The 14,773-nt window shown below is 41.3% G+C and overlaps 2 protein-coding genes across 7 annotated transcripts in view; one reads left to right on the forward strand and one right to left on the reverse strand.

Annotated features, from left to right (window-relative positions):
• CDH2 (cadherin 2) overlaps positions 1-709 on the reverse strand; it is a 214,504-nt gene extending 213,795 nt beyond the window's left edge. Inside the window, exon 1 of the mRNA XM_023241848.2 lies at positions 543-709. Within this exon, the coding sequence (XP_023097616.1) occupies positions 543-602 (60 nt within the window). The 5' untranslated portion in view covers positions 603-709. The remainder of the gene's footprint in view (positions 1-542) is intronic.
• Positions 710-868: 159 nt separating this feature from the next.
• LOC109493383 (serine/arginine repetitive matrix protein 1-like) lies at positions 869-13,923 on the forward strand. Of its 6 annotated transcripts, none has more exons than XR_006588189.1 (4): positions 869-1,822; positions 2,651-2,751; positions 5,220-5,288; positions 12,632-13,923. XR_006588189.1 is itself a non-coding variant. In XM_045041983.1 (3 exons), exons 1-2 carry the CDS (start codon positions 1,038-1,040, stop codon positions 5,242-5,244), a joined length of 810 nt encoding a protein of 269 aa, XP_044897918.1. In that variant the 5' UTR covers positions 869-1,037; the 3' UTR covers positions 5,245-5,288; positions 12,632-13,918. The 6 variants fall into 6 exon arrangements, 3 of the variants coding, with proteins under 3 accessions (XP_044897918.1, XP_044897917.1, XP_044897919.1); XR_006588187.1 differs by lacking the exon at positions 12,632-13,923 and adding an exon at positions 10,213-10,529 and having other exon boundaries at positions 869-2,532; XR_006588188.1 differs by lacking the exon at positions 12,632-13,923 and adding an exon at positions 6,051-6,464 and having other exon boundaries at positions 869-2,532.
• Positions 13,924-14,773: the final 850 nt, after the last annotated feature.

Consider the following 14,773-nt stretch of genomic DNA (forward strand, 5'->3'; position numbering starts at 1 on the left):
AGAAGGCAACTCTGGGCTGGGGTAAAGACAATAGGACAGTGGAGCCCTCGGGCACCGGGAGGCGCGCGGGTGCCAGGGTGGGGTGGGGTGGAGGCACGTCCCGTAACTAAGACACGAGAGTGAGAATTCCTACTGCAAACTCGCGACCCATCCCTGCAAAAATAAACAAAAAAATTGGAGCAAAGTGCAAAGCGAGAGGCGAGAAGCGTAGAAAACTGGAAAACCTGGGAGCTATCCTGCCTCACCCTTCTGCTGCCTGGAGACACCCCCTGCAAGCTCGCCCGGCCAGGAGTGGAGAGCAGAAGGGGCCCGCGATCTGTTCCTTCGGGACCCGCCGGGAATGGCGCGGGAGACCAGCCGGCCCGGCCAGCCCTGCCCCTGAGCCCGGCCGAGCCTCGTGCCTGCGCAGCTCCCGACCGCGCGGTGCGGCACCTCCCTTCCCGGGTGCGCAGCCTGGCCCCGCAGCGGCGCGGGGAACAAAGGGACCCGGCGCCGCCCGCCCCACCCCGCCCGCGGCCCGGCCCGCGGAGACCGCCGCGTACCTGAAGCAGGGCCGCCAGCAGCGGCAGCAGGGTCCGCGGCGCTCCCACTATCCGGCACATGGAGGCGGAGAGGGGCCGAGCGAAGAGCCGGAGGCGGCGGCGGCGGCGGCAGCAGCGGCAGCACCAACAGCGGCGCGGAGAGACGGCTCCAGGCAGTTTCCACCCCCTTCCCTTCCCCTCCCCACCCCACCCCCTTCACCGCTGCTCTTCTCTCCCCGCCAATGGAGAGCGAGCTGATGACAAATAGCGGGCCGCGGAGTCCGCGGGACTCGCACCAGGAGTAATAAAACAGACCGAGAGATCAAGAAGCTGGGGAGGGGGCGGGGGAGGAGGCGGGCGTGCGTGTGAGGGTGTGAGAAAGGGAGAAAGAGAGAGAAAGAGTGTATGCGTGTGTGTGTAGGCGGCCGCGGTGGCAGCGCAGGCGGCTAGGCTCCGGCCCTAAGCGCAGCGGAAGCCGGGAGGGATGCAGGCGGCGGGGACCTTGGCCGGTGTAGGATGCGGCGGTGGAAGTGGAGCGGCTGGCGCTCCCCAGGAGCTCCGCAACGCGAGGTTTCGGGCTCGTGGCTTTGCTTCCTCTGGGTCCCCTCTCCAGGGCCCCTCCGCAAGACGAAGATGCCGAGGAGAGCGCCGCGGGGAGGGCGCTTCGGGCCGTGCGCGCAGCGCCCACAAAGGGCAGCAGTCCCGCCGCCCGGAGCCTCTGCTGCGTGGGGGCTGAGGGCCGCTTCCCGGCCCCCCGGAGAGTTGGAGACTGTTCTCTGGCCTCGGCCGCGCGGGGGTGAGGTCGGGGGTCGGCGCGGCCGCTACTGCCCCGGCTCCGTCCGGCGCAGCTGCCGCCGCGGCCGCCCCTGGTGCCTGCGCGCCAGCACCCGCCTGCCGGTCCTTGCCCGGCGCCGCTCACTCGCGCGCGCCGCCCCACCCCCCGCCGCCGCCGCCGCCGCCGCCGCCGCCGCCCGCGCACCCTGCTCGGCCTCAGCGAGCGCGACCGACGCGAGTCGCAGCCGCCACCGCCGCTCTCCCCGCGCTCGCCGCACGCGCTGCCAGGCTGCGCGGCCCTCTCTCTTCTCCTCTCCTCTCCCCGCCCGCTGCCGCCGCCACCGCCGCCGCCGCCCTCGCCCCCGCCTCCCTCCTCCGCCGAGCTTCCCCGCCCGCGTCGTGGCCAATCGGAGGCCACCGAGCTGCGGCTGTAGCCGGCCAGATCCACGGCAGCCGTCCGCCCCCGCCCTGCCGAAGCACCCCGTTTTTGCTGCAGCCCGCGGGGGGTCGCCGGAGGGAAGTCTGGGGTGCGTGGAACACCGCCCTGGCAGGTGGAGGGGCTGCGGGAAATAAAATAACTTGCACAGGAACTTGATGGTTGGCAGGTTCATCGTTGGACCGCGATGAGGAATTAGAGATTAGGAAGGGAGGGGGAATGCCTCCGAGGTAGCCGAACGCACGCTTCTCTGTTTTGTCATTCTTTCGAGATAGATGATTTTTCTGGGTAGGGACAGACACAGCAAACTAGCAACGCAGCAGAGCCCACCCTGGCCATTGTTGTCTGAGGTGCTTGCCACGAGCCACCTGCGGGCCGGGGAGGGCGGAGGCCGCAGTTTCTCTTCGGCGCTAGTACTTCTCCCACCTTTGCAGATGTACAGGAATAGCCAGCCCAAGTTTGTGTGTTGTTTCGTTTTCTTTTGTTCCCTCTGGGAATTTGAGAGTGCGCGTTATTTTATTTGAAGTCTCCCGTTTTATATTTCTACTCGTTAGTGGTACTGTTCACAATTTTTAACAAACAGTTTTCAGGGAGTTTGACTTCCTTGCTTACACCACCTTCCAACATCATCAACAAAGAAACCCAGAAGAAATAGAAAGAAAGGGGTAAACAATCTAAAAGCCAGAACTGTCTGTGAAAATAGGATTATCTAAAAGACAAAATGACATTACAGAGTTCGCACCCAGGAAAGGAGTTTTGCTTCCTCTCTGTAAGGCATGAACTTGGAGTGGGACACAAAAAGTGAGAGACTTTACAAGTTTGGGTCACAAATATTTGTGAAATGGAGGGAGGGGTGAGGAGTAACTGATTTGGGCAAGATAATACATTTTTTTCCAGAACTTTTTTTTTTTTTTTTAAGTATTACAGGTAAATAAAAATACCGGTTTTATCTAAGCGTTTCCATACTCTGGAGGTCGTCGAACTTCGTTGCAGTTACTGAACATTATTCCTCTGCTTTGGGTAACTGAAGTATTAACATTATTTGAATTTGAGTTTCAGGATACTGATCATTTAAGAACTTGATGATGAATCTCTAAAAATCAAGTACTAATTTCTTTGACATGAGTGATGCAGCTTTTAATAATGTACAATTGCTGGCTAGGCTTTTAAATTTTTAATATTCATAGGGAAGCTTATTCAATTTTAATTAAAACATAATATTGTAGGCCATTTTTAAAACGGATCTCAAAAAAATTTCCTGGATTTTCCTTTAAAAGAATAAGGAAGGTCATGTTAATTCAATTTAAAGATGAAAGGTGAGGCTTGTTCTTTCTCTTTCTCTTCTTTGCTAAATATTATTGTCACACCATTGCTAATCGGCCTAAAAGTTCTCCTTGCAATAGGATATTTATAAGTTCCAATTTCAAGGAACTGTACATAATAGTAAAACATTCAGTAGCAATATGGATATACTGTTTATTGTATTACCAAGTGGCATTTATAGAACCTGTCTTCATGCTTAAGAATTAAGCTTTGATCCTGGACATGAGACCTTAGTTTACATCCAACCCACTCCCAGCAGTAGCCATTGATGTTTATTGCTGTTCTGATTAAAGTTAGAACAGATTTCAGCCTGAATAACTCTATTGCTTGTTAGTATTATTTGCTAGAAGCTTTAAACATCATGCCCTTATAAATTAAACTCTTACTATGACTTCAAAATCTGCTTTGGAATGCCTGTCAGCTAACTAATTCTCTGATTCCAATAGTTTTTTGATCATACAGAGAAGAACTTGCAGCATTTTTTAAAAATTTGGTCCAACTTGCATGGCTCTCCTTTTTCAATGGTTGTGAATTGCTTTGGAATCTTGTCTGAGATTAACTTGATCACATGGTCAGCCACATCTTGCTAATCAGCCTTTTATCACAAGAAGGAATAGCCTAGTCTAAAATCATGTTATTGGAGACTTTGTGCATCCATTTGACGTTCATAAAATTAGATCTAGTGTTGACTTTGGCACGCAACACATCCTTGCCTCCATTGTACCATAGTTAAGATAATCTAATGGGGCCATTCATTTCACTTAGGCAAATGGTGACCGAACTCTTAAGATTTTCAGCCTCTGATCACAGCACTGTCAGTCAAAAACTAACTTTCCATCAGCCTAAAGAACTCCAGGGCTGCAGGGGGCTTGGCAGTGACCCAGGGAAACAGCCAAGTGGTGGGGAAAAAGGGAGAAGACAAGAAAATAACAAAAATTAAGTCTGAGTTCATACATTAAAAATCAGTCTAATCCCTTGATTTCTGGCCCATGGGCTGCTGCTAATTTACTACAAGAAGTCTGCAAATAAATATGTGCACCAAGCATCATGGACAACTGAATAAACCATGTGTCCTGCATCCATAGCCAGTCTTCATAGATAGATAGATAGATAGATAGATAGATAGATAGATAGATATCATGATGATTCAGTTTTAAAATTTTATTTCAAAGTAAATCGTAACAATTTTTTGTTCTGGTGTATTTTCTCAAACTGGAGATGCTAAACCTACAAATACATCATGCCAGTGTTTTCGTATAAAAGGGTCCTCACTTTGGAAACAAACCACAAATAGTAGTAGTCTGCCTGCAGCCCCCCACATACAGCCTCTCTTCGCAAATGCCCAAACACTTGTCTTTACCCTGCAAAGGTCCTTCCCAGATACTGAATGAAGGCACTCCTTCACTTTTCCTCCTTCTCTCAACCTCCTTTGCAAGCTAGGATTGACCCTTATCCCTTAGGAAATGTCCTGCACGTTGCAAGTTTCTCCCCAATTAGCTTTAGTATATTAAAGCTGACCTTGCCTGGGTAATACCCGTTTTATAGAGTTATGGAATGTTTTAATTAAAGTTAAAGACGATCTATGCAACCCCCTTATTTTCTAGGAACACTGAAGCTTAAAGAGGTTCACAAGGCTACCCACTGGCAAGTAGGGAACCCCAATGAGACACAGGTTCTCTTACTCCCTGTCCTATGTAAGCTCTTTACATTAATCTCAACAGTCCCTTTTAACTGTAGAAAAATCAATGATATGAAACGAGAGGAAGGTTTAACAAAAACAAGAAAAAGAAAATTTAATGAGGCTGGGGATTTGTCCTTTATTTCTCTTAGATATTTTGTTCTTTGCAGTGTATGTAACATGGGGCACATAACTGCTTTTCTCTCTGCGGGTCTCAGTTCTCCGGTGCCTTTTTCAGTGTGATCATCTCACCATATTTAGTGTGATTCTGGCGTTTCAAGATTTATATCTTTCATACAACCTGGGTGCTGAGTACAAGCTGGCTGTTCATTTGGCACTCTACCAGGGAAGTCGCGATCTGTCCCAATACTAGAAGAAAAACCCGGCTTTATTTTTTTTAACCTACTCTTATTTGGGGGATATTATTTACCTTTCTTTCCTTTATTTAAAATTTTAATTTTTTATTTTTTTTTCTTTTCTTTTTTAGGTTTTTGGGGTTTTTGTGCTTTTAGTATTTGAAAATCAAACTCAATATTTCCATGGAAAATATAACCAAGTAAGTAACTTGAAGCACTTATGGTCAAGTAAGTGAATAAGGGAGTGATAAATTTCTATGACCAGGGAAGCAATTCACAAGCAGCCTTTATATTACAAGGAGCACCCCTTCATCCTCCAGAAGAATCCCTTCTGGAAGGTAAAAGGGCATAATAAACAGATTATGATTTTGAATTCAGGGGAACGTAGCTCTATGAACTTGGTTGAGTTTCTCAACATTTCTAAGGGTCTTTTTCATGATCTCTAAAATGTGGATAATATATCAGTATTTCTTAAGAAAGCCTGATATGAACACAGTGGAACATAGTAAGGCATTGGCATTTTATGTATGTGTGTATTACATAGCCTTATTTCCATTGAGGATTTGGAATGGAGTTACTCAGTGAATGTTCCTCTCACCTCCCGCAGTACCGTTTGCAATGAAAACAAACAAATAAGGCTTTTGGGGAGGCTCAGATTTTACAAAGCAACACAAAATCTCTAATGTAGATAATAATGGCTGAATAAATATTCTACAGACTGACAAAAGTAATAAATATTTGGTGGCTTTAAAAGGTGCATAAAAACATTAAGAATATTAAAGTATTAGTAGGAAACTATCTTAAATATTAATGTATTGATTTTATATAGGAAAACAAACTCATTTTTGAATTGTCTCATCAGTTGATACTAGCAAGACCGGGACTAAAACTTACTTTGCTTAGAACCTTTCTCCAGAGAACCTGATTTGTCATTTCTCAAACCACTTTCTGTGTGTTCCCAGAGTCAAGATTTCACAGTTGATTTCAGAGCCCTGCTTGAACATCAGCTGTATTTGAGAAAATATAATTTGCATGACATTCAAGAAATCCACCTTCTGCTTGGGAAGCATAGGGAGTTATGGGATAACAGCAGCACTTGGGATTACTTCAGAATCAGAAGGCCTATTTCTCAAGATAAACGTTTCTGCAGAAAATAAAACAAATCATGCTGAAGACTTTGGTAACATTGGTTGTGCCAAACCTTTGCCCTTGTGTCCTTTTAAAAGCAAAGATCTGCCTTCTGGAAGGTTCCAAAATATAACTGTCAGGGTTTAGAGGATACTAAAACATATTTAGTATCTGAACTTATACTGACTCTGTGCCCTTTCCTCCAGTGAAATTCAAGGCAGTTGATAAAGTATTTTTTGGACTCAGGAGATCATTGTTCTCTTCCCAGATCTATGGCTGGCTGGATAATCTTAAACATGCCACTTAATGTCTTTACATATTTTCTTACCTATACAACCTAAATAGTTCCACTTTCCTCACAAAATGCTGAGTGGTCTAAGAAAATAATGTCAGTAAAGCCTATTTAGTTCTTTAGAGAGAAGTTTTAGATAAATATATGGTACTCTTTAAGGCTGTGGATTCAGCTATCACAAGAGGAATGATTATTTGGTACCTAAAGTTAAGTCACATTTTTTTAAATGTTTATTTATTTTTGAGAGAGAGACAGAACATGAGTGGGGGAGGGGCAGAGAAGGAGACACAGAATCACACAAGCTGTAAGATCATGACCTGAACTGAAGTCAGGCCACTTAACCGACTGAGCCACCCAGGTGCCCCAAGTTAAGTCACATTTTAATGATGTGGCACAACCAACAAGCTGCCTTGTGCTTATTAAATCATTCTCCTTTTTTCCCCTGGACTCACCCACAAGTTTAAAAAATAATATATTTATCTGCCTATTACAAAGCCCAACACATGCTCATCCATAGATATTTGAGAAAATTATATTCAGTTAAACACACCATAATCATTCATAGAGGATTTCTTATATTACAATACAATCTGGGAAGATCCAGTCCAAGTTATCCATTTAAACAGTGAACGTAAAAAATCAACAATAGTCCCATTTATTACAGAATTTACACTGTATGTCGCTGTGATTCATCCTTTCCATAGCTCAAAAGATCTGAGTGATTATCATAAATAAGCATTTTCTTTCTGGGAGGTCTATTATTTTGAATCATCCTTGAGAAGCTTTTTAGAAAATCTATTTGTGGGAGATGGGAATATTCTCACTTCTAAAGTAGCTGGCCAGCCAATAATAAACATGTATTTGTGTTATCCAAGCCATATGAAATTTCAAACCCTTTGAGGCCTACTAGAACCTGAAATGACTTCAGGCGAAGGCAGAATTCTTCAAGGATTCTGGTCCTCAGGACTATGAGGAAAGGGGTGAGCAGCTGGCAGGAACAAATGAGCACAGCTGGACATCAGAAGAAGGAAAGAACCAAAGCATCTGAAGTTTGTGCTCTGTCATGAGAGAAGGGGCTTATGATGTAGACAGAATGTTAACTATGGTTAAACTACAGGCTAGGGGCAAGGTCTTAATCCTAGTAATTGATCAATAAATGTTCAGTTTTCGAAGTGAGTCATACCAAAAAGAGAGAGAGAGAGAGAGAGAGAGAGAGAGAGAGAGAGAACATGGAATTTGGACAAGAGTGTGGGATAGCTTTGCAGCATCCAAAACTGACAGGAAGGTCCACATAACAGGACAACTGATAAGTAACAATCATCCAGAGCGGTTCAGAATTCTCTCCCAGAATTTGCACATCTCTAGATAAGGCCACGTCATCATCAGCAGTAAGAAAGTGTCACTCTGAGATGCTTGCTGGTGGGGATGTGTGCTGCTATTCCCAGTTCTCAAATTGTTACATCAAGAAATATTAAAAACCTATTATACTTCAAAAATTCTCCCTCTTGAGTTGTTTTTATAAAGTTGGAAATTATGTAAAATGGCTTTTGGTAGTTAAAATTACCAAAAAGGCTATAGCCTTTTTTTTTTTAATTCAAAATAAACCCTATCCATATGTTAGTGAGATAGTATAAGAAGATATAAGTTAGCTTCTTTAATTTTTTTTATTTTCTGGATGTAGAACCTCACAGATGGATCCTTAATTTTCTTATCTCTCTCGTTTTTCTCTGTTCCCTGCCCCCTTCATTCTCTCTCTTTTATATACATTTTCTGGCAGATTTCTTTAGCATTTCTTCCAGACTTTCCGTTGAATATTTGGTCATATTTTTGATTTCCAAGAGTTTTTGTTTGTTCTCTGATAGTTTCTTTTATAGAAACTTGCTCTTGTTTCATAAATGTAAGAGCTTCTCTTATCTTTCCATACTACTTTAAAAGTTTTCTTCCATTTCCTGAATTGTCTCAGTTTACTCTCTGTTGCTTTTCTTGCAGTGTTTATTTTTGTCTCTGTCTTTCATGTCAGAGGCTTTCTTGGGGAAGTGGATTATGTTCAGTGTGCAGAATTTCACTCGATCCTCCCAGTTTTCCTTAAGCCATCCTACCCGGCCTGCACTTTGCTTCGGTGATGGGTTCACAGACTGTTTCTAAGATGTCAAGAACCTTCTTAGAACCAGAGTCTCCTAACCACTGTCTTCTCACACTCTGATGAAATAGGAGTCATTACCCCCCCACTTACAGTACATGCCTATGCCGGTATGGGTCCTGGAACTAGTTTCTGCCCTGGAGAAGTATTTAAAGGGACTCCCCAGCTGAGACAGGCTCAAGCCACACTGCACTCTGCTGGTGGCTTGACCTTATTTTTCTCTTTCTAGATTTATCTGTGACTTATTCCTTGACAGAGGTAGGAAGGAGCCCTAGGTGATTATCTGGAGGCTGGATGCCTGCTGATACTTTTTCCCTGACTGATATATACACATCAGTCCCCAAGTTATCCATGGAAGCAGCTTAGGATACCATTGTGATCTAGCCTTTACTGAAGTTCATGAAGAACCCCCACCACCACCACTCCCCACTGTCCTGTTATTCTCCATGTTCTGGGAGAAATAGTGTTTCCTTCACATACTACCTAGTCCCACTTCACTGTTTTAACACCTATAGTTTGCAGCTTAAAACAAACAAACAAACAAACAAACAACAAACAAAACCCTTCTAAATCCTCTATCCTCAACATAATATAAATAGTAGTTATGAAAACCATTCTTAAGTTTGTCCCACGTTCTGTTGAAGCAATCCACAGGTGTGTATTCATCCTCATGTATTCACTTGTGTTTGCACTAGCTAAAACAATCCAGAATGCAGTACTTATCCATATAATATGGATGGAATAGTATTTCCAATAGACTAATGAAATATAAATTTACAATATTGGTAATCCAAACCTCAAATCTGGAGTAGTTGAGAAAAACAGACTTCAGTAACTAAGGGATCTGCCACAATGATTTCAACCTTTTTTTTTTTGGGATGCTGTTGTCACACAGTATGTGTGTACTAAAATGTCCTAGAAAAAGCATCATTTTTTGGAATGAAAAGAGCATCCTATAAATGTATGTGAATCAATATGTGCCCTTGCCCCAAATATTGTGACAAGTTCCTAGTGGGGAAGCCCATCACTACTATCCTCCCTAACGTTCCTGCTGTTGAGAATCATTGATTGAATATTTAATTCCTCTTGCCTTTCCCTTAGTGTGAACCTTCTATTATTCATCTGAAGTCTAATGAGGTTGAATTTCATAACCTTATTGTTCAACAATGTGCCACCACTTCACCTTATAGTGACTTATAAAGATTTTATACACATGATGATTTCAAGCTTGGAGTTAAAAGGGATATATTTACATCCATTAAACAGCTGTGTAGAAATTGTTCACCATTTCATCAGAAGTTATATTTCCAGAGAATCAGTTCTAAAAAATGTATTTCTTCTGCTTAGAATGTCCAGTGTATCTTCTAGTAAAATTGGGTAGCTTACCACTCACTAGTAGCAACATAGAAGAGGAAAAAGCCTATTTTTAATTATTAAGAAAATACTTTCTCTTTAAAAAAAAAATAAGGGACTTTTAAAAAGCTTGTGTCCAGATTGGATCACTTATCTCAGAGTGAAACAAAATATAACACAGATCCTGCAAATCTTTTTCTTTTACTCTTAGCTCTACAGAGGACAGGAAGACGTCAGAGCTGCTCTGCACAGACTCCAGAATTTGTAGGAAAAGAAACGAAGGGGTGGTGACAGGCTGGCAGCGGGGGAGAACCATGGTGAGCAGGAACACGGACACTTGAAGCCTCCAGTGAGAGTTTCAAACTCAACATGCCCGGCAAAAGTTAGCAATGAATAGATGATGAATTGAGATAGCTCCTGCCTGAAGGAAAGCAACCTGCTTAGATCTGAATAAGCAGGAAATTCTTCAGTTTGTTCAGCAGAACCTAGAAAAGATAACCCTAGAATCTGGCTAAAATCCTAAAGGCATTCCATGTAGTACACGTTTTTTGGTTTGTTTGTTTTGTTTTTAAGAAGCACAAAATCAGGGTCTCCTGGGTGGCTCAGCTGGTTAAACATCTGACTTCAGCACAGGTCATGATCTCATGGTTTGCGAGTTCGAGCCCCACATCGGGCTCTGTGCTGACAGCATGGAGCCTGCTTGGGATTCTCTGTCTCCCTCTCTCTCTCTGCCCCTTCCCCATCTGTGCGTGCTCTCTCCCTCAAAGTAAATAAACTAAAACAACAACAACAACAACAACAACCCAAAAAGAATCACAAAATCAACCTAGTTGCTTGCATGTTGTACCATTAAGAAATCACTTTGCATTCCTCTTTAAGTCCTAAAGTTTAAATTGCTGATGGCATCTCCTATAATCAATATGGCAAAATCGGATTATTACCAAAATTAAAGTAAAAAAAACAATTGCTATTTATAGTTTTCCAAAGTTAACATTAAAAAGAAAAAAAAAACCCTGCATTAAAAAAAGTTTTCACTAACAGCAAAAAACTCATGTGTGGTCCTCCAAAATGTTGCATTTATTTTAAACAACCAATATCATAATTACTAGTTTTTCCAGAAATCAAATTCTTAAAATCTTTATGCTATTTTTCAAATATAAAAATAAATGTTTTGTATCCTTAGTTACCAGTTTCCAAATTCCTGTTTTCATTTAAAAATATTTGCTATTGACCACAGTTTTCTTCCCTAAACATTTTTCTTTGTCCTCCTTTGAGTCAAATTCATAGCAAATATACTTTCTTAGCTCTGTGTGACTGATGCTATTTTTAAAAATCTGTATATATCTGAGTCAGCTTATAATATCTTAAAAACAAAACAGTGAATAAAAAAGGCAGTAAGGAGGGAGTAGGTGGAGAGGAAAGAACAAAAAGATACTTAGTTATTCACACTGCTGACTTTTTCTGTGCTTTCTTTAAAAGTCTAATCCTCAAACGGGTGTAGTGTGGCCAGGCTCTATGAGCCAGCCATTAGGAGGTGCTCATAGTTTAGAACAAATTCTTCAGACCTTTAAGGGTACTTGTCATCTCATTTTTGTGCTTTTTTGCCAAATTTATCTTTAATTTTAGAAACTTTATTTCACTCGAACTTACCACTTGTAAAAATTGTCAAGCTGACAGGTCTGGAAACCAAGGTCATCCAATTAGGCCAAAGCACAAAATGCTTCTATGGCATCTATCACCACAAAACACCAATAGGCCCTTAGACAAACACATCAGATTAAAGGAAAAACATGTATTTGAGAAGGAACAACTTTCCAGCTACTTTACCTTCAGACAGATAAAGCTGATGATAATTGGTGTAGAGCAGTGGTCTTCAGGAAGTTTTCCCAAGGGCAGCATCTAATTTTGTAAAATAGAAGGGTACGTTTGTATCCTGAATATGCCTCCAGGGTAGAGTCTACTCTCATAAAGCAGGTTCACAGCTGTTTATTATGGACACTGTTCAGACTGTGAACTATCCATTCTGTTTCCACCATTATTGCTTTTTATTTACTATATCAGACCCACACTGACTGGCTCCTTGACAAGTATTCAGCAAAGATATGAACATGCATGGCACAATACAGAGTCAGAGACAAGCAAGGCCCCTGGAATCCTTGGTAGGCTTCCTTTGCCAATGAGTCACTGTTTGGAGGAGAGAGAAAAGGATTTTAGGCTGGTTGTTTGTAATAGAAGTTATTGTTAATGGGTTATAGCTATCTGTACAAGTACCAAAGCTTTTAGAACACTGTGCATGCATTACTCAAATGATTTTAGGATGGCTTCAATGATCTCTTATCAGTTATCAAGTTCAGTGTGACAATAAAACATTGACACTGAAACATTATGTTTTCAAATTTTTGTATTAAAATCAACCAACACAGAAAATTTAAAAAAATCGTACAACTAATAAAATAGAGAACCAATTAAAAAAATATTATTACTTGGAGTTAACTCCTGATGAACAGGCATATTTATTTTACTTTCCTATTTTTGGTACCCAACTCACAGTAAATCTTATGCGCCTGTGGTTTTTTTTTTTGTTTGTTTGTTTTTGTTTATTGGTTTTTTGTTTTTTTGCTTTTTTTGAGTTTTTTAGTCTGCACTGCGTAGTGTGGATCATGACACCTACTGGCAGCATAGAATTTTGCACCCTAGTTCCATAAGACACTGAAGCCCCTGTTACTTAAGACAGGTAAGGATATTTCAAATCTATGCTTGTGTTATGAGTCAATAATAAACTCTACTGGAAAAATTGTATCTTGGAGTATGACTTTTGGTTTGGATAGGCTACATTTTGCTGTGCTAACAAACATGGCCTAAAACTCAGGGGCTTAAATTAACAAAGATTTAATTCTTGCACATACTGCATGTCTGTTACAAGTTATTAGTGATGAAAAGTGTGAAATGAAGGTTGAAAGTCAATTCCATCTCCAGCTGCACTGTTACCTACCAGCCTAGCGTTCCCAGGAGAGTCACTCATTGATTCGAGACATCTTTTTTTGTCTGTTGAGCAGGGTCTTTCCATGTCTGTGTCAGTTGTGCTACTTTAATTGTTACAGCTTTATAAATATATTTTTTAAGCTTATTTATTTAGTTTGAGAGAAAGAGAGAGCAAGAGCAAGTAAGCAGGGGAGAGGCAGAGAGAGAGGGAGAGAGAGAATCCCAAACAGGCTCCGCACCCTCAGCACAGAGCCCCATGTGGGCTCACAAACTGTGAGATCATAAGCCGAGCTGAAACCAAGGGTTAGGCGCTTAACCAACTGAGCCACCCAGGTGCCCCAACTGTTACAGTTTTATAATAAGCTTCCTATATGGGAAGACTTATCTCTTCCTCTAATTGTTGTTTTAAAAAATTCTGTGTTTTTCTTACTTGATTATTCTTCTGGGAGAAGTTTACAATATTTTTTGTTAAATTACCTTGAATTACAGTTGTTTTTTGTTTGGATGGCATTAAATTATGCATTAATTTGGTAATAACTGTAAAATATTTAGTCTTCTATATATGTCCTTTATATATCTCAAAAATATTTGTAATATTATTCATATGTTAAATGCATTTTATTAAAATAGGTCCTTGCCATCCTATTTTTGTTACAACAATAAATAAAATTTATTTACACAATTTTATTTCCACATTTGCTATTACCTGCATATAAGCATGCTATTGATTTTGTATTTTTCTCTTATAATAAATAATTGTATAAAATTTTCATATGATGTCATTTTGCATTTATTTAAATGTCTTGCATTTATAGCTCTTAGCTTTGTGTCATGTCTTCCAGCACAGAACAAAGCATTCTAAAAAGGACATCATTATTATTTTTTTCCACATTTAATAGCAGTCTTCTTTGGGTTTAACCATTTGAAGTGTATTATGGTGACTATTTTTTTTTTTAATTTTTTTTTCAACGTTTATTTATTTTTGGGACAGAGAGAGACAGAGCATGAACGGGGGAGGGGCAGAGAGAGAGGGAGACACAGAATCGGAAACAGGCTCCAGGCTCTGAGCCATCAGCCCAGAGCCCGACGCGGGGCTCGAACTCACGGACCGAGAGATCGTGACCTGGCTGAAGTCGGATGCTTAACCGACTGCGCCACCCAGGCGCCCCTGGTGACTATTTTTTTAATAGTACCATTGGTGTTTTCAAGAATTGTGAGACTGTTGAATATGTTTAGTGCCTTGTTCAAAAATTATGATTGTTTTTATTTTTAAAAATATTTTTAGTTTATTTATTTATTTTGAGAGAGACAGAGAGAGTGGGGGAGGGGCAAAGAGAGAGAGAGAGAGAGAGAGAGAGAGAGAGAGAGAGAAATCCCAAGCAGGCTCTGAGTTGCCAGTACAGAGCCTGATGGGGGAACTCGAACTCACAAAATCATGAGGTCATGACCCGAGCCAAAACCAAGAGTCAGATGCTCACCCAGGTGCTCATGATTTTGTTTTTCTTGACTTAATGCTTTAATGTATTATAACAATAAATTATGTAATATTGATCCTTTTTCCACTCCTGAAGTAAATCCTACTTGATGATCTTATTCTTATGAAGTGTTAAGTTCTAAATTTTATTTGTGATTTTTAAAAGTCATATTTATTTGTAGATATGTTGACTTTTTTCTTCTATTGGTATCATTGGCAGTATTTTTATTTATTTCTAAAAGTACTGTCATATTGTGTTTATTGCATAATTGTATTTAATATTTGCTTTTATTAATTAATTAATAATTTATTAATT

The sequence above is a fragment of the Felis catus genome, chromosome D3 (genome assembly GCF_018350175.1).
Source record: "Felis catus isolate Fca126 chromosome D3, F.catus_Fca126_mat1.0, whole genome shotgun sequence".
NCBI classification, from domain to species: Eukaryota; Metazoa; Chordata; class Mammalia; order Carnivora; family Felidae; genus Felis; species Felis catus.